The following is a 20,382-nucleotide window of genomic DNA, read 5'->3' as shown; positions in this document are numbered from 1 at the left end:
GTCTGCCCCCTGCTGCCTGGCAGCCCCTGATCTCTTACAGGGGGATATGATACGCACAATTAACACCTTCAGGTGCGGCACCTGAGGGGTTAATTGTGCTGATCATGGCCCCCTGTAAGAGATCGGGTGCTGCCAGGCAGCAGGGGGCAGTCATGTACACAGTTCATAGTATATTCTAACTAGAAGCGTCGGATATGAGTTTTCACAATGTAACTCAAATCTGATATTCTAACATAGAGTCGTTCCCATGGTGATGGGGACCCTTCAAGTTAAAAAATACCATCGGATTGGAGAAAACTCTGATCCAATGGTATAATAGGGACTCCTGAATTTACATTGAAAGTCAATGGGGGACGGATCCGTTTGCAATTGCACCATATTGTGTCAACGTCAAACGGATCCGTCCTCCTTGACTTGCATTGTAAGTCAGGACGGATCCGCTTGGCTCCGCACGGCCAGGCGGACACCAAAACAACTTTTTCCTTCATGTCCGTGGATCCTCCAAAAATCAAGGAAGACCCATGGAAGGAAAAACGGATCACGGACCTACAGACCCCGTTTTTGCGGACCTTAAAAAAAAACGGTTGTGTGCATGAGGCCTTATTGCTAGAAAATAGAAAGAGGATGAAAGAGAAAACAAGTCTTCAAAGGAACATAAACCTTTTTGTTATTTTTGAGAGCCCTTTGAGTGCTTGTCACGGAAGGTGTACAGAAAACTAGAAGACACAAAATGAAGATCCGACTGACTGGATCCAAAACTAAGGAACCAAAGGGAGAGCCCTGCAACAGACCTGGCTCTCTCCCTAACTGCTCAGCCTATGCAAAAATCTCAATGGTAGATGATCGCATATCCTCGTTCCTCGACTGTATAACACCTGAACACCCTATAACACGACCACCGGCTCCCTACACTTGATCCAGCAAACAGGAAAACACAAATGAATGAACAAAACTTATCTGTAGAAGATTCAGTAGTAGCATCCAGCATGCACACACCCAAGGAAGTTGAATAAACCGCAAAGTGATGCAGTATGGGAAGGGATTTAAAGGGATGCAATCAGTGCAACTACATGACAGCTGAGAGAGGCTAACGAGATGAGAAAACGAAAGCAAAACAAAAGGAACCTCAAGGAGGAGGTTCTGAAGAATGTCTGTCAGAGCTTCTCAGATGTCTGGTGGTGACAGTGCTCCTGTACTGACCAACCTGTTATTGGCCATAGGGACCAAGCAATTTTTTTATTTTTCTCATTTTCATATTCTGAAAGCTACAACTTTTTTGTTTTTCTTTCCATGTAAGGCTTGATTTTTGTGGGACAAGTTGCAGTTGTTAATGGCACCATTTTGGGGTACATAAACTTACTGTTTAAGTTTTATTTATTCTTTCTAGGGAGGGGATGGAAAACACAACAATACTTCCACAGACTTTTTATGTTCTAAACTTTGTGGAGTTAATTCGTCAGCATACACAACATGATAACTTTAGTCTCTGGGTCAGTACATTTACAGAGTTACCAGGGGCAGACTGGCCACAGACCCCACAGGGAAATTTCCCAGTGGGCCGATACCAAAGGGACCAAAGGGACTGCCCAAGCCCTCCTCTTGGCCAATGTCTATGTACATAAAGATCTGATGCTCTCAGCATTAATTAATGCTAGGAGTATCAAGTACTTGTGCACCTGGTCAGCAGCATGGTGGCCTCCTGAATTCAACTGTATTGCTGTCCTCAGTATGGTGATAAGGCAGTATTTTGTGCTGCACTGTGGTATTTGGTTTTGCTAGAGCGGTATTTTGTGATCCCCTAGGGTATGGCTGGCCCAAGCCTACTTCTGTTGTCCCTGCTTACTTGTAGTTTGTGTTGGCCCTGCCTACTTTTGTTGCCCCACCTTCTGTCAGTTTGGACCCACCTACAGGTCACGAGCCCCAGTTTTTTTCCCACTCCGCCCCTAAATGATACCAAATACATATAGTTTTGTCTTGGTATCTTTCTACTGAGATGTGTGAGAGCTTGATTTTTGTTGTACTTTTCATTGTTATCATTCTGAGGTACATAAGATTTTTTTAATTTCTTTTATTTCATTTTGTTGGTTGTGAATAAGTGAAAAACAGCAATTTAGTATTTTTAAGGTATTCGCTGTATGAGATAATTTACATCATAATTGTGTAGTGCAAGTTATTATGGATGGGGCACTAACAAATATGTGGATGAGATTTTATTTTTGCAATTTGTGTATTTTTTTTAAACGTGGATTTTTAAAAATTTTTTAAGGGTTTCTGTCATCATAAAAATCGTTATGTAGCTGGCTGACAGCAGAACATAATTGTATGACTTTTATCTCCCTACTTGCCGCCGTTTGCGCTAAATAATGACTTATCATTTATAATATGCAAATTAGCCTCTAGGTGCTAGTGGGGCGTTGCTGCAGCACCTAGAGGCTCCGTCCTCTCACTGTTTGGCATGCCTTTGTAAAGGTGATTGACTTCCTCGGTTTCCTCCATGCCCCGCAAATCCCGTGCCTGCGCCGTCCATTTTAGTATTAGGCGCAGGCGCAGTGAGTGAAGGACAGATTTATACTCCCAGACACACAGCAATGGAGACTCAGTGGTCTTCATCAGACAGCAATTATTCAATGAAATTCTACTCTATGCTGCCTCTTTACATCTGCCATGCTCTCAAAGTATATCTCTTCATTTTTTTTTCTCTACTTCTCCCTGCTTATTCTGCAGCTTTGCTTTGCTTCTGGCGGATTCAATCCCGAGCACGAATCAGCTAGGTATGCTCCCATCAGCATCTAGACTCACACTGGACTAGACTAGACTGGCTGTAGCCTGCTCCTCCTTCAGGGGAGAGGATACAGCTGCACCTAGTGGTCGGTAGATATGGCTTGTTATCTCAATTACAGAAATGCACAGTAAGGGCTCATGCACACGACAGTAATTTGCGTTCAGTATACTGGCCGTTTTTGTAGTTCAGTATGTGGAACATATACTGAACCATTCATTTCAATGGTTCAGCAAAAAATACTGAAGTGTCTCAGTGTGCATTCCGTTTCAGTATTTCAGTATTTCCGTGCCGTGAAAAGATAGAACATGTCCTATTCTTGTCCGCAAATCACGGTGCTTGGCTCCATTCAAGTCAATGGGTCCGCAAAAAAAACGGAACACATACGGAAATGCATCCGTATGTCTTCCGTATCCGTTCCGTTTTTGCAGAACCATCTATTGAAAATGTTATGCCCAGCCCAATTTTTACTATGTAATTACTGTATACTGTATATGGCATACGGAAAAACAGAACGGAAAGGAAACGGAAACACAATGGAAACAAAAAACGGAACAACGGATCCGTAAAAAACGGACCGCAAAACACTGAAAAAGCAATACTGTCGTGTGCATGAGGCCTAAGGGCTCATGCACACGACCGTGTGCTGGCCTGGCCTGTGCTGCGGACCGCAAAGCACGTGCACCGACCGTGGGGAGGCCGCATGTGGATCGCGGAACCATTCTCTTGAATGGGATCCGCATCTGACGGTCGGCACCGCAAAAAAGTAGTGCATACTCAGAGGCACGGACAGAAGACCTATGGAAGCATTCCGTAGTGCTTCCGTGGACTTCCGATCCGTGCCTCCGTTCCGCACCAGACCGCATCTCCAGGATTGCAGACCCATTCAAGTGGCCGCAATACGGCCATGGCCATGTGCATGAGACCATTTAGTCTTTTCTAGACTGAAGCCAGGAGTTACACATCTAAACCTTCTTACAGTGGACACTGCACATTTTTCAATACACCACCTAAATTTAACTTTACATTGCAGGTACTTTGGTACAAAATGGATGCTGTTCCTCTCCTCTGGGATCTATGCTTTGTTTGTCTCCACCAACTACTGGGAAAGATACTACACACTTGTCCCTTCTGCTACAGTCATTGGAGCCATGATTGTCCCCTTCTGGGCATCAATAGGCAACTACATTACCAGGTAACACTTTGATCGGTTTTATTAAAGGGGTTGTTTCACTTCAGCAAATGGCATTTATCATGTAGACAAAGTTATTACAAGGCATTTACTAATGTATTGTGATTGCCCATATTGCCTCTTTTTGCTGGCTTGATTAATTTTTCCATCACATTATACACTGCTTGTTTCCAGGGGTTATGGCCACCGCTGTAGCACAGATAAGTCCCAGAAGAAAGCTGCTGTGCATGCCTGCATATGTGCACTCCCATTGTCCCGGCCACCAGAAAGGCCGGCACTTTCTCCTATCATGTGCAAGCACGGCCACCGTTGCAGCGGTTGTCGTAACCCTTGGAAACATGCAGTGTGTAATGCAATGGAAAAATCAATCAAGCTTTCAAAAAAGGCAATAAGTAATCACAATACATTAGTGTTTTTTATTAACTTTGTCTACGTTATAAATGCCATTTTCTAAAGTGGGACAACCCCTTTAATGGAGCAAGAAACAAACAAGCTATACATTTTTTATAGTTTATATAAGTCCATGGACCCCTCACTAAAAAATATTTGGTAAATGCAGTATTAATCCCAAAATTACAAAACTTACTAGTCATTTCATTACAGAATGGCTCAAAGATATTATGAATTTGCTAATTATAAAGAGGAGAACATGCGAGAACAGCGCAAGCTGCCACGAGGAGCCAGCCACAAGTATATCATCATATTTCAGAGCATTTTCTTTTCTGTCTTCCATGTGAGTGACCACCATTACAGTCTTTTTTTATAACTTTTTCTCTGACATCCCTATAGCTCATCTCTCTCTTCTCTTCACAGCTGTGCTTTATTTTGTCCCAGTTCCCAGTTTACTTCTTCCTTGGTAGATTCTTATATGGGTATAACCACACATTATGTGATGTCAAGCAGTGTGGTAAGTGATCAGCTGCCCTCCAAAGTTTTATCAGAGGTCCTGTCCTAGAGTAAGTTCAAAGTGCCATGTGTTACATGATATCATTGCAGGTGCATCCATCCCACATGGACTTCTTCCAGGGTTTAATGTGACTGTCCTACATTCTCTGCCTTCCAGTGTGAATCTTATCTATATGGAAAGTGTGCTCATGTTGGTTGCTCTGTCATCTATGCTACTGGTAAGAGAAGAGAAATTGAGTTTTAATTGGCATTTAGAAAATATGTGTTATGATTCTACTTTATCTTTTACTTAGATCCTGATCCTCTGTGGTTCAGCATATCGGCCAACTGAAGAGATTGACCTCCGAAGTATCGGCTGGGGTAACATTTTCCAGTTACCCTTCAAGCATGCCAGAGACTATCGCCTGCGCTGTTTGAGTCCTTACTTCCTTTACACTGGATTTGAGGTTCTGTTTGCCTGCACTGGGTTTGCTTTGGTGAGTGACATTGCCATTTAGAGGATCAATACTTAACTGTTTTCCACACGGATTTTGACAACATGACTGGCCTATTAGCCATTTATGGCCCATAGCAACCAACCTGATCACTATTATGGTATATCATACTTTAAAAAAAAAAATTGGATTGGTTGCTATGGGCTTGTCTGCACTAGATTTCATAAATGAAGCCCTTTCTTTGTATCATATTTTCTTGCTCTCAGGAACTACTTATTTTTGCTGTCCTCTGTAATTTTTTTAAATATAGGTAGGGAAGGATGTAGATATAAAAATAGATAAAGATAGATAAAAATATAATTTATTGTTCATGTATTTGTTCACTGCTTTTATCTTTTTACCAAACAGGGTTATGGGGTATGCTCAATTGGGCTGGAGAATCTTCCACATATCCTAACAGCTTATGGTCTTTCAGCCTGCGTCTTCTCTTCTTTTGCACTTTTGTTTCTTCGCCTTCCTCGACAAATCCCATTGTTAGTTGGACCATTACTCCATTCCTGTATCCTGATTGGACTGTTTTTCTGGAGTCCAACTCCCAAGGACCAGTCACAGAGTCCTGTGCTGTATTTGGTGGCTGTCCTGTGGGGTATGGGCAGTGCTATGAACAAGACCAGTGTCAGCAGTGAGTATTGGCTTTTGGACACAAAATACACTAACAAAAAATAACACACCAAGAAGGAGTTGTTAGAATAAAATGAAACTTCATATGTGTGAATGTAATGATGATATACTGTATGTACTGCAAGTGATTACAATATTAGCGCAAAATGTTTATTGGGGATAACTGTACAATTGAAACGAGGCGCTGTTGGGCCACCTGTAGCCTGGATTTAAGATGAGATATGGTTGGCCAAGGAGGCATACAGGTTCCATATGTTATCTTGCAGCACATTTGCCCACAGATGTTGCAGCTGGTCCTGTAGATGCCGCACACTCATTGGTTGCTGAAACTGGCATCCCAGCTGGTGCCATAAATGTTTGATTGGCAATAAATCTGGTGACCAGGAAGGCCAAGGAAGTGGCAATTGGCAGAGACATTCCTGGGAAACCCTTGCAGTGTATAAGCTAACATTATTCTACTGAAAATTGCCAGTTGGAAGCGCTGCCATGAGAGGATGACTGTAATATGTGATGGCTTACCAAATCATCACACTATCAGTCGGAGCAGTGTGTCTCCACGGCAAAGGCAAGATTGAACTACGAGGCCTCCATGCTTGAACCTGACCATCGTGGTATCCACAGTTTCAGTGCGTAACAGTCCAGGTTTCTTGTTCACAACAGCACTGCAAACAAAGGTGATGGTGGCTGGCTGTCAAAAACAGGACATATAAGGGGTGACGTGACAATCCTAAGAACCTTGAAATTGTCCGGGCAGAGACAGGGGTGTGCATTATAGGTGCCACCTGTGTCTGGATAGTGAACAAGAAAACTGTAGAAGCTACATGTGTATGCCCGCAGATGAAACAATCCTCTCTACTCGGGGTCTGTCTCGGCCATCTGGAGCCTGTTCGCCATGTGTTTGTGTCCTTACATAACCACTGCTCCCAACACCTCCTAACATCTAGGTCAGAGCAACCTAGATAGTGGGCAAAGCCTATCCTGCTTCTCTCAGTCCAGTGATATGCCCCCTCTCAAAGGTTGTCAACTGGGCAAAATGTCATTGTTGAGGCATGTTTAGCTGTAAACAATCGCTCACCAAGAGGTACTCCACCCAAAAGCAGACTCTGCCTTTTTATGAGGCAGAGAGGATGTATTCTTGTGGCAAGACCCAGTGTCTAATAAGACCACACTTGTAATCATTTACATAGTTGCATGCCGAGTTTTGCAGCAATCTGACGTTTCTATCTGGGTGTGCAATTATTTGTCAATGAGTATATTTTACATTTGTATTGTTGCTTAAATTCCATAGTTAGGATTTTCTTCCTATCTTAGACATGTTTTAAGTTATTTAGATTTATTATGAGCTCATTATTTAGAGGAGACATAGTATTAAAAGGAAATTTATACGGCTGTATTCACAAACTGCAGCATTTAGCATGTAGATTTTGTTGCAGATTTCACCTCATCCCAATACATTCAATTAAAGGGTAACTGAGAGCAGGCTGCACCCTATTAAACAAGCCATAGTGCAGAGGGCTTAGGGTACTTTCACACTAGCGTTAGAAGAATCCGTCAGGCAGTTCCAGTGCCGGAACTGCCTGCCGGATCAGGAAATCCGTATGCAAATGGGTATCATTTGTTTCCGGTTCCGGATGCGGATCCGTCTGCAAATGGATTGAAATACTGGATCCGTCTCTCCAGCGTCATCTGGAAAAACGGATCCGGTATTTATTTTTTTCACATTTTTAAAGGTCTGCGCATGTGCAGACCGGAAACCTACACCTGTCAATTTCCTAAACACTTGGTACTGGCATTAATACATTTCAATCTGTTCCGGAATTTTGGCCGGAGAAAAGGGACGGAACAAAAGACATCCTGAAGCATACTGAACGGATTGCTTTCCATTCAGAATGCATTAGGATAAAGCGGATGCGTTTTTTCCGGTATTGAGCCCCTATGACTGAACTCAATACCGGAAAACTTTAACACTAGTGTGAAAGCAGCCTTCCTTTGCTGACTAAAAACATACTTTTCTTCCCCCAATGTGTTGCTGTGGTCCTTAGCTTCTCAGCCCTAATTCCCTGGACACGTTCTACTCCCCTAGATGCCTGGCTCTATCAAGTGAACAGGAAAATGTCCAGAGAAGAGGAATAGAGGAGGAGCTAAGGTGCACCAAGTTGGTAGGGGCCCTCTCAGCACTTAAAGAAACGTGATAAGGACAAAATGAGGGCTTATTTGGGACGATCCTGCTGACAGATGCCTTTTAAATCAACAATAATAGGATACAGTATGCCTAATGATTTGCAACATGGCCTCCAACAGCATTATTTTTTCCAGTTATTTTTCCCCTATTCACATTTACTGTACTTTTTATTTGTTGAATATTTTAAGTTTGGAATAACCTGTCTGATTGACCCTCAATACTCACATATACAACATTTTTGTAACTGTATAAGCCTGGAATAGACATTAATATACTGTAGATGGAGCACTTGTAATCAAAAGTGGGACAATCAGAATTTTTCAGTAATCTTTCCTTGGTCCCATAACTATACTGTATCTCTGCTCGGAGGCAAAATATATAAAAAAAAAGTCTACTTCTTTGTAATATACATTGCTTCCACCTCCGCAATAAGTTGGTTGAGTCGGTGGTGCAATGTCACAGAATCAGAATTAATTAAACATGGCAAATTTACTTGTGCATTTATAAAGAACAGAATGATTTCTTCTATGGATAGTGCTTTACCCTCTTGCCAATAATGTGTATACCCTTTCCGAGGAGACCCCAATGATCAAGGGTATCAGAACACTCTCCAGACTGAAGACATTTTAACATCATATGGCTATTTTTTTTTGAATTAATTAGGAATTCTTTATTTTATCCAGTTTTAATAGGGATGTTTTATGAGGATAAAGGACGTCAAGACTTTGTGTTCACTATCTACCACTGGCTCCAAGCACTCGCTATATTTATTGTATATCTCTGGTCTGGACTACCCATGATGGTAAGCAAATAAAATATCTGGTTATTTAAGGGGTTTTGGGTGGTTAAGGGTTAATAGGGCGGCTTTAATTTTCATGGGCGTAGTTCAGATTGGCTAAAGAAGGGGTGATATAGGGTGAGGGGCAGTCAGTCAGCACGTTTTTTCTAGCGTCCTTTCCTTGGTGTGCTACTTTTAGAAGGCTTTTGTTCTGCATGCCATAACCGGCGGGTTGGTAGCCCTTGAAAGGCCATAGGAGGGTTGACACATGCCTGTTGGGGACCTCCAGACTTTTATCTCGGCGAACCAATCTATTCATGTTGAATAAACAAAAGTTAAGTAATGTTTATACAAGTTATTTAATAAAAGCTATGGCTGACCTAAGTGTCGCCCCATTTTCCATTGTCCGGCTGTTATTTCAATTGAGCTGTGAGATTGGTATGGGGAGTGGGCACTTCGGTAGTCGAGACTAATTGAGAGGGACGGTTCTTTGGAGTATGAGGGTAGTCATGCTTTCTGAAGGAACTGTTCTCCAATATATTTTATAGAGAACAACAGGGGAAATTGCCTAATAAGTAGTGTAATCTGTATTCTTATCTCTTGCCTTTTTAGGCAAAACTGGGATTAGTACTGGCCTCTGCCTTGATATCGGTTCTCTCATACCTATGGATGGAGCATAAGATTAGCCTAAAGGTACAACCTCGAATCCCTAAGATTCCTTCCCCACGTCACAAAGTAAAAGGCTACCGTTACCTGGAAGAAGAGAATTCTGATGAGTCTGACTCTGAAGAGGAGGGAAATAACAGTGACATAGCCGGGGGCGAAATATCAGCAAGTGAAGAAGACTACAGAGAGCAGCCACTTCAGAGGAGGAGAACACACAAAAAGAGCAGCTGTTATGAGCAAGCTGTGGCGGAATAATTTAGGCCAATGTTGTCACACAGTTTATATATTGATCTTGCCATCAAATTAATGCATTCCCAATTTATTATATTCTTCTATGATGTGGCCTTTACAGTACAGGTTTCTAGAACAACTCATTTGGAATAATTTTCTTTTTTTTTTTTTGTTTCTTAATATTTAGAATTTTTGACAGCGAAAAAAACTCCTGAGGGTAAGGGAGTGTAGGAAGGGGTTGGCATGGGACATAAAGGGGAACTACAACCTCATGGAAGCAGCCATGTAGTGGGATCATGGTAATGAAGGGCTATGCAGTGCTGCTTGCATCAAGAGCATGTGATATGGGATTAAGGGCTATGACCTTGAGGTTCCAAGATAGGGCTGTAATAGGGCTTTTTCTCTGGTGGTAATAAGTACAGCTGCTATCAAAGCAAAGGTCTAAGGAGTTCCACTTGGTCTGGACGAGTTATTTAAATCTAGTGATGACAATTTAGACTTTAATTCCATCTATAAAAAAAAAAAGTGAAAAACGGCTGTGTGGAGGTCATTTTTGTAATGGCCATCACATGGCTGTTTTCAGAGCTGATTAAAGTCTGTGGGGCTATTCTCATGGGCATTTTTTAGTGGCCAATAAATAGCAGCCGTCAACACATAGGACATGTCCTGTTTATGGATGTTCTCATTGAAATCAATGGGCCCATTTTTAAGTGCATCCATCTAACTGCCAATAAAAACGACCTCATCAACTTGAACACGCAGGGACACTCGCTCTTCGAACATCATGTCTTGCTGTATGCAGTGAATAGCGAGGGTTTGGGGAGCAGTCAAGTGGATGAGGTGAGTATTTTATTTACTTATTTTAATGCCGGAGCTAGCAGGGATGTGGAGAAGGCAGGAGTATTCTATACAAAGGGGAAAAACTGGGGGTCATTATATATATGTATGGGGGCATGACTGGGGCCATAATATATGTATGGGGGCACAACTGCAGGCTATTATCTATACTGGGGCACAAGCTGGGGGCCATTATAACTACAGGGGACACAAGGGGTTGCATTATTTATACTGGGTGCAATATGGGGAGGGGCATAATATATCTACTGAGAGCATTGCAAAAGTTGGGGTTTTATCTTTAATTTCCAATCAAATCATCCATTTTAATAGCTGTTTTTCATGGCTGTTAAAAATGAATGTGAAATGGGCATTAAAAATGGCCAGATGGCCAGAAAATGCATGCACAAATGTTTTAAAAATGGCCATAAAAAACTGACAGTGTGTCCATTTTTAACGGCTGTTTTTTGTTTGTTTTTCTTGTTGTGTGAATGTAGCCTTAGGGTGCATTCACACATCAGTTAAAAGTAAATCTATAAAAAATGTATAAACTGTTTGTCTTTCATGGCCATTTTGCTTCAGTGTGTGCATCCATTTTTCATCCATCTATCCAATTTTAACATCCGTCTTGCATCAGTTTTGCTTCCAGTTTTAAAGCCCATTAAAAATACATGAATTTCATTGGCTTTTGTTTAAAATCCTAACCCCTCTAGTGCCTCCTGAAACAGGTCAGTGAGCGTGGACCCACTGTGCCAGCTAACCTGTTTGGCAGTTATTCCGGCACGACTCTGTTATTCACCCTTTAACCCCTGTACAGAAATTTGGACTTTGCTGCAGGGGAGCAAATGGACCATTACCTCCTGGGATAATATCAGTGTAGTTGGCAGCTGAACAGGCAAACTGTATTTTGGAGATCCACGCAGCACACTGTAAACGTGGATAAGGTTAGACACAGGATAGGCTAATGGGCAGAGTAGTGGTGGAGGCAGACTAGGTACTCAAACAGAACTGAACTAGAAGTGATTGAGCATAGAGGCAGGATGGGTACAGGACTGGAACATGGTTGGAACACTGGCAGGAATAATGCAGGAAAAACAGGCAAATCACAGAAGCACTAAACTAGGAAACACCTTTGCTGGTCACCAGGTAGCCTAAAGCTCAGACACCCATTGGCTGGGGAAGGATTCAGAAGCACACGCATTGGCTCTTTAAGAGGCCAGACGCATGTTTACCCTAAGGGGACAGATACTGGAGCACTAGGCAGGAGCATACAGGCCGCAAATTGCAGAGGATGGTGGCAACCATAGTGAGTCACCTTCTGGAAACAGTAGAGCAGCGACGGGCATGCACGATCGGTATAACACCCTCAGTATGCATTAAGTCCCCCCACAGTGCCCTCAGTATATACAATGCCCCCATAGTGCCCTGAGCATAAATATTGCCCCTCTGTAGTGCCCTATAATAGCTCTAATGGTGCCCCCAGTATCTATAATAGTACCCATTTGCGCCCCCAGTAGAAATAACGGCCCCCAATGGTGCCCCCAGGATATATATTGGCCCCCAGTTGTGCCCCAAGTATATATATTGGCCCCCAAACAGTGCTCCCTGTAGATATAATTGCCGCCATTGTGTCTGCTGTAAAAATAAGGCCCATGGTGTTTCCTTTGTAGATATAATGCCTCCATTGTGCCCCCCTATGCCCCCACAACAGTGCTAACAAATGGGGAAAAAAATACCTCACTACAGTCACAGCTGAAAACATTCGGTCATCACTTGAGGGTGCGGGGGATTACCAAAGTTGTGACATCACATGATTATCCTGGGAAAATCAGGTCCTTGTGTCTCCAGTACGGTGTAGGTGTTTCCAGCCATGCCTGTGGAGAGGGGAGTATAGATAGATATTTTTTTTACACAGTGTACCGATTTTAAATGGTCATTAGAAGGGTGCATTTCTGTCTAAACAGCCGTGAAAAATGTTCCCATCGATTTCAGTGAGGTCCATCCGTCCTATTTTTTGGGACAGCCGCTCTTCACTGGCCTTTAACAAAATGGCCATGTGAATTGGTTAGAATTATTAGGAACATCATACTAATACAGTGTTGGACCCACTTTTGCCTTCAGAACTGCCTTAATTCTACGTGGTATTGATTCAACAAGGTGCTGATAGCATTCTTTAGAAATGTTGGCCCATATTGATAGGATAGCATCTTGCAGTTGATGGAGATTTGAGGGATGCACATCCAGGGCGCGAACCTCCCGTTCCACCACATCCCAAGATGCTCTATTGGGTTGAGATCTGGTGACTGCGGGGGACATTTTAGTACAGTGAACTCATTGTCATGTTCAAGAAACCAATTTGAAATGATTCAAGCTTTGTGACATGGTGCATTATCCTGCTGGAAGTAGGCATCAGAGGATGGGTACATGGTGGTCATGAAGGGATGGACATGGTCAAACAATGCTCAGGTAGCCCGTGGCATTTAAACGATGGCCAATTGGCACTATGGGGCCTAAAGTGTGCCCAGAAAACATCCCCCACACCATTACACCACCACCACCAGCTTGCACAATGGTAACAAGGCATGATGGATACATGTTCTCATTCTGTTTATGCCAAATTCGGACTCTACCATTTGAATGTGTCAACAGAAATCGAGACTCATCAGACCAGGCAACATTTTTCCAGTCTTCAACAGTCCAATTTTGGTGAGCTTGTGCAAATTGTAGCCTCTTTTTCCTATATGTAGTGGAGATAAGTGGTACCCAGTGGGGTCTTCTGCTGTTGTAGCCCATCTGCCTCAAGGTTGTGTGTGTTGTGGCTTCACAAATGCTTTGCTGCATACCTCGGTTGTAACGATTGCTCTTCTATCAGCTTGAAATCAGTCGGCCCATTCTCCTCTGACCTCTAGCATCAACAAGGCATTTTCGCCCACAGGACTGCCGCATACTGGATGTTTTTCCCCTTTCACACCATTCTTTGTAAACCATAGAAATGGTTGTGCATGAAAATCCCAGTAACTGAGCAGATTGTGAAATACTCAGACCGGCCCGTCTGGCACCAACAACCATGCCACGCTCAAAATTGCTTTAATTAGCTTTCTTTCCCATTCTGACATTCAGTTTGGAGTTCAGGAGATTGTCTTGACCAGGACCACAACCCTAAATGCATTGAAGCAACTGCCATGTGATTGGTTGACTAGATAATCGCATTAATGAGAAATAGAACAGGTGTTCCTAAAAATTCTTTAGGTGAGTGTATATGATCCATGCTTTTGTCTCTTCTCACTTGAGACAGTTGGATGGAAACTGATAAATAAAGCCTAAAATTCACTTTGAATCCCTTAAAAATAGTCCAAGTCGGAGGCCTCTTTCACACTTGCGTTGTCCGGATCCGGTGTGTACTCGACTTGCCGGAGTTACACGCCGGATCCGGAAAAACGCAAGTGAACTGAAAGCATTTGAAGACGGATCCGTCTTCAAAATGCTTTCAGTGTTATTATGGACTGGTTGCCATAGTAGTAGTGGGGAGCGGGGGAGCGGTATACTTACAGTCCGTGCGGCTCCCGGGGCGCTCCAGAATGACGTCAGAGCGCCCCATGCGCATGGATGACGTGCCATGCGATCACGTGATCCATGCGCTTGGGGAGCCCTGACGTCACTCTGGAGCGCCCCGGGAGCCGCACGGAGGGTAAGTATACTGCTCCCCCGTTCCCCACTACACTTTACCATGGCTGCCAGGACTTTAGCGTCCCGGCAGCCATGGTAACCATTCAGAAAAAGCTAAACGTCGGATCCGGCAATGCGCCGAAACGACGTTTAGCTTAAGGCCAGATCTGGATCAATGCCTTTCAATGGGCATTAATTCTGGATCCGGCCTTGCGGCAAGTCTTCAGGATTTTTGGCTGGAGCAAAAAGCGCAGCATGCTGCGGTATTTTCTCCGGCCAAAAAACGTTCCAGTCCGGAACTGAAGACATCCTGATGCATCCTTAACAGATTTTTCTCCATTCAGAATGCATTAGGATAAAACTGATCAGGATTCTTCCGGCATAGAGCCCCGACGACGGAACTCTATGCCGGAAGAAAAGAACGCTAGTGTGAAAGAGCCCTAAAATGTAAGAAGCTCCAGGGTTTAAAACTAGAATTAAAGAGGTTTGAAACAGAATAAAAGGGGTCTGATTTAAGGATGAGTGAATTGATTTATAACTAACCAAATTTAGTGGCCAAATTTTTGTGAAATTTGTAACAAACTGAAACCTAAAACTTTTCTGATTTGCTAAGTAAAGGGGAGGGTTAGCCCTGATTGGCTCAGAGGCTGACATACAGCTTCATCAGCCAATGAGGAGTGGCAGAAGTCAGGAAGAAGTCTGGACAGAACAAGCAAATGCCCTACTGTGTTGAGTTGCTGATGAGGGTGGATCACTGAGGGCTGAGCGGCTTGGCACACTGCTTAAGGGTCCATTCACACGTCCGATGTTTCTTTCCTGATCTGTTCCGTTTTTTGCGGAACAGATCTGGACCAGATCTGGACCCATTCATTTTCAATGGGTCCTGAAAAAAAATCAGACGTTGTGCTGTCCGATTTTTTTCAGGACCCATTGAAAATGAATGGGTCCAGATCTGCTGCAGATCTGTTCCGCAAAAAACGGAACAGATCGGGAAAGAAACAACGGACGTGTGAATGGACCCTAACACAGCTACTGCTGCAAGCAGCACTTCATTCTAGCAGTTCTAAGTTACAAAACCAACAATGTGCAAGAAAAAAACTTGAACAGAGAGACAACTTGTTGCTTTTTTATTAATATTATTCAAAACCTTATTGCCAGCAAAGCACCCCAATAGAATTCTGCTGCAAACTCTGAGCAATTACACATTTTTTCCAGTGCTTTATAACTGTGTTATTAAACATGTCACATTATACAGCAATAACACAATTTTTATACCCATGTTATTGAACCCTTAGTTGACAGCAAACACTGCCGTTTTTTATCCATGTTAGTGGGCACATTACTGCATAAGTCGTTGTTTTTATAGATTTTAGTCCAATAATTTCATAATTTAACAAGTGTTATTTAAGGGCTAGTGAAAAAAACTATATGTCGCAAACACTCTGTTGTATTATTCGTGTTAGCGGATGCATTACTACAGGGGTCAGCAACCTTCGGCACACCAGCTTTTGTAAAACTACAACGCCCAGCATGTTTCACTCATTTCTGTGAGGGTTATGAGAAGAGCAGAGCAAGTGTGCATGCTGGTTGTGAGTTGTAGTTTCACAGCACCTGCAGTGCCGGGGGTTGCCTACCCATGCATTGCTAGATCAGACAATGTTTTCATAAGGCCTCTTTCACACTACAGTATGTCCATTTCAGTGTTTTGCGGTCCGTTTTTCACGGATCCGTTGTTCCGTTTTTTTGCTTCCGTTGTGGTTCCGTTTCCGTTCCGTTGTTCTGTTCCATTTTTCCGTATGGCATATACAGTATACAGTAATTACATAGAAAAAATTGGGCTGGGCATAACATTTTCAATAGATGGTTCAGAAAAAACGGAACGGAAACGGAAGACATACGGATGCATTTCCGTATGTGTTCCGTTTTTTTTGCAGACCCATTGACTTGAATGGAGCCACGGACCGTGATTTGCGGCCAAATATAGGACATGTTCTATCTTTCAACGGAACGGAAATACGGAAACGGAATGCATACGGAACACATTCCGGTTTTTTTGCGGAACCATTGAAATGAATGGTTCCGTATACGGAACGTATACGGAACGCAGAAAACGGACCGCAAAACGGAAAAAAAAAACGGTAGTGTGAAAGAGGCCTAAATTTTAGGTCATAGCTGAATAAATGTTATTCCAGTGGAAAAACAATTCGCTGCAAACACTGTTGCAATAGTTGTATCCATGTTAGTGTACGCATCAGAGATCAGATGTGCGTTTCAAAGAAATTTTTGTACAAAAACGTAATTGTTGATCCAGTGGTATTAGGCTACTTTCACACTAGCGTTCGGGCGGATCCGTTCTGAACGGATCCGCTCATAATAATGCAGACGGAGGCTCCGTTCAGAACGGATCCGTCTGCATTATTTTTAGCATAGAACAGCTAAGTGTGAAAATAGCCTAGTACGGATCCGTCCAGACTTTCAATGTAAAGTCAATGGGGGACGGATCCGCTTGAAGATTGAGCCACATTGTGGCATCTTCAAACGGATCCGTCCCCATTGACTTACATTGAAAGTCTGGACGGATCCGCACGGATCCGCACGCCTCCGCACGGCCAGGCGGACACCCGAACGCTGCAAGCAGCGTTCAGCTGTCCGCCTGTCCGTGCGGAGGCGAGCGGAGGCTGAACGCCGCCAGACTGATGCAGTCTGAGCGGATCCGCCTCCATTCAGACTGCATCAGGGCTGGACGGCTGCGTTCGGGTCCGCTCGTGAGCTCCTTCAAACGGAACTCACGAGCGGACCAGCGAACGCTAGTGTGAAAGCAGCCTTAAATGCATACTTGAAAGACATTTCACTGCATAAATTACCTATTCTCAAAGTAAATTGTCAATGATAGGGTGTAGTGTTTTAATAGTGCCAGTAATTTTGCTAGTACTGTTTAAAAATCTGTGTGTACCAAACCTGGGACTTTTCATTTATAGGCCATTTATCAATAAAATGCCTGGGAAATGAAATGGAAGAGTACAAAATGAAAGATCCAGGCTTCATCCTCCTAGTAGCAGCAGTAGCTGCCAGCCAGTAGTAGTAGAAGTAGTAGGCAACAGTTTTCCCTGGCTTCCAAGTGACACAATATTATTATTAAAGAGATCAAATTGCAGGCTCAAAATGTGCTAGACTTAAGGCTACTTTCACACCTGCGTTTAGGTGCGGATCCGTCTGGTATCTGCACAGACGGATCCGCACCTATAATGCAAATGCTTAGATCCGTTCAGAACGGATCCGTTTGCATTACCATGATAATGCAAACGGATCCGTTTTGACTTTACATTGAAAGTCAATGGGGGACGGATCCGTTTGAAAATTGAGCCATATTGTGTCAACTTCAAACGGATCCGTCCCCATTGACTTACATTGTAAGTCTGGACGGATCTGTTTGCCTCCGCACGGCCAGGCAGACACCCGAACGCTGCAAGCAGCGTTCAGGTGTCCGCCTGCTGAGCGGAGCAGAGGACAAACGGTGCCAGACTGATGCATTCTGAGCGGATCCGCATCCACTCAGAATGCATTAGGGCTGGACGGATGCGTTCGGGGCCTCTTGTGAGAGCCTTCAAACGGAACTCACAAGCGGAGCCCCGAACGCTAGTGTGAAAGTAGCCTAAGCCAAGTTTGGCTGCCGCCAGTGGCGTACCAAGGGGGGGTCGGGCCGCCCCCGCTGCCACTCACAAGGGGGGTGCCATGACGGAGTCACCCCGGTCCCCGGCTCCATCCAATGCTGCACCGCGACCGCGACGCGACTCCGCCAGGCGCCGGTGTTCTGCCAGATTTCTATAGCTTGCCGAAAGTCTATAGCGGAAGTGACGTGGTGCACTGCGCAAGCGCACAAGCGCACTTCCACAAATCATCCGAATCATCGCCTTAAAGTGACAGTCACCTCCAGTAAAATACAGCATCTACAAGGATTATTGCGGCGGCGCGCAACATGACGTGACGTCACGACGCTGACGCCGCGCCGCCTTCACGGATCAGAAGCGGAAGGATCCATTATACCAGCGGTCGGACGGGCATCAACAAAATAAATGTGAGTAAATAATTGTGTGTGTAATTAAGGGGGGGGGGGGTGTACCGTGTAATTAAGGGGGGGGGTGTTATTAAGGGAGGGGGTGTAATTAAGGGGAGAGAGAGGGTGTAATTAAGGGGAGGGTGCAGGATTTGTTCATTTTATTGATGGGGATTTGGATTTTTTTTCTTTTTGGTGCAGATGGAAAGTGATTTTTTTAAGGGGGTGCAGGTTTTTATTTTATTAACCACCTCCGGACCGCCTAACGCAGATGTGCGGTCCGGAGGTGGCAGCACTGCGCACAGCGACGCATATACGCGTCATCTCGCGAGACGCGAGATTTCCTGTGAACGCGCGCACACAGGCGCGCGCGCTCACAGGAACGGAAGGTAAGTGAGTGGATCTCTAGCCTGCCAGCGGCGATCGCTCGCTGGCAGGCTGGAGATGTGATTTTTTTAACCCCTAACATGTATATTAGACGCTGTTTTGATAACAGCGTCTAATATACCTGCTACCTGGTCCTCTGGTGGTCCCTTTTGTTTGGATCGACCACCAGAGGACACAGGTAGCTGTGTAAAGTACCACAAAACACCACTACACTACACTACACCCCCCCTGTCACTTATTAACCCCTTATGAACCACTGATCACCCCTGATCACCCCATATAGACTCCCTGATCACCCCCCTGTCATTGATCACCCCTCTGCCATTGATCACCCCCCTGTAAGGCTCCATTCAGACGTCCGCATGTGTTTTGGGGATCCGATCCATGTATCCGTGGATCCGTAAAAAATCATACGGACGTCTGAATGGAGCCTTACAGGGGGGTGATCAATGACAGGGGGGTGATTACCCCATATAGACTCCCTGATAACCCCCCTGTCATTGATCACCCCCTGTAAGGCTCCATTCAGACATTTTTTTGGGCACAAGTTAGCGGACATTTTTTGTTTGTTTTTGTTTTTTCTTACTAAGTCTCATATTCCACTAACTTGTGTCAAAAAATAAAATAACTTTCTTGGGGGGGGGGGGGGTGCCAAACAAAGGGTTCGCCCCGGGTGCCGCTAGCTCTGTTCGAGTATCTCCCATCTGGAAGACAGAAGCATTGCTGTGTGCAAGATCTGCAGCATTAAAATAAGCTGTGGGCGTTCAAACATAAACACAGGCACCATGGCTCTATTGGACCACATGAAACGGCATCACCAGTTACTATGGGAAAATACAAGTGGCCGCCAGCTAGTGCAACAAGAGTATCCTCCTACTTCGGGTCTCCTTTGAAGCAGCAAAGCCATATCCATGTGCAGTACAGTGTCTTTATCATCCTCATTAGAGATCAGTGAATTGAAGCTGACGAAGTGGAATTCGTTTAGAATTACAGAAAAAGTTTGATTCGCAACAAATGCGAATTTCACGAAGGGTGAGGAAATTCGCATTTGTTGCGAATCAAACTTTTTCCTAAAATCACATTTTTCCTAAAATGGCAGTTATTTATGCCATTGCAGTTATTTATGGTGAAAGAGTATAGGGGCGTATTTCAGTACTGCAACAAAAATATATACGCACTTCACTCTAAGTTTTTTCTGGTCAAAGCATATAGTAGCCTATTTCAGTCCAACAGGGGTGTTGCTAGGGTCTCAAAAGATCCGGGGCCCCAATGCATATGGCCCAATTCTTAAGTCGGCCAACAGACCCCTAAGCTCACTATAGCTATACAGCAGTACGTACTTCTCACATCTAGTTCCTCCCAGGTGATGTCTCCTCTGATGTAGATCTTCTCTGTCATCCTCTTCTCCATTCCATCCGGACAACTTCTCTCAGCCGCGCCTCGTCTCTACAGAGTGTGACACACAGACATCTTAGCTTTCTCATTTTTCTGTACCCCCAAATACTATCCTGAAGTGCTCCCCATAGTAATAGTGCTCCTCATAGTTCCACCAATAGTATTTCCCTTCTAGAATGCCCTGATTAGTAATACTG

General features: G+C 44.0%; 1 protein-coding gene across 2 annotated transcripts in view; it reads left to right on the top strand.

Annotated features, from left to right (window-relative positions):
• The window catches only part of UNC93B1 (unc-93 homolog B1, TLR signaling regulator), a 201,802-nt gene extending 191,198 nt beyond the window's left edge, over positions 1-10,604 (top strand). For both annotated transcript variants that reach the window (XM_044296694.1, XM_044296695.1), the window contains 8 exons: positions 3,813-3,974; positions 4,575-4,704; positions 4,785-4,878; positions 4,968-5,095; positions 5,171-5,353; positions 5,720-5,993; positions 8,858-8,976; positions 9,565-10,604. In XM_044296694.1, coding sequence (XP_044152629.1) covers positions 3,813-3,974; positions 4,575-4,704; positions 4,785-4,878; positions 4,968-5,095; positions 5,171-5,353; positions 5,720-5,993; positions 8,858-8,976; positions 9,565-9,873 — 1,399 coding nt within the window. In that variant the 3' untranslated portion in view covers positions 9,874-10,604. The remainder of the gene's footprint in view (positions 1-3,812; positions 3,975-4,574; positions 4,705-4,784; positions 4,879-4,967; positions 5,096-5,170; positions 5,354-5,719; positions 5,994-8,857; positions 8,977-9,564) is intronic.
• The last annotated feature ends 9,778 nt before the right edge of the window (positions 10,605-20,382 follow it).

Source organism: Bufo gargarizans, chromosome 6 (genome assembly GCF_014858855.1).
Source record: "Bufo gargarizans isolate SCDJY-AF-19 chromosome 6, ASM1485885v1, whole genome shotgun sequence".
Classification (NCBI taxonomy): domain Eukaryota; kingdom Metazoa; phylum Chordata; class Amphibia; order Anura; family Bufonidae; genus Bufo; species Bufo gargarizans.
Note: the sequence above shows the minus strand (reverse complement) of the source record. Positions and strands in the feature narration are given on the sequence as shown.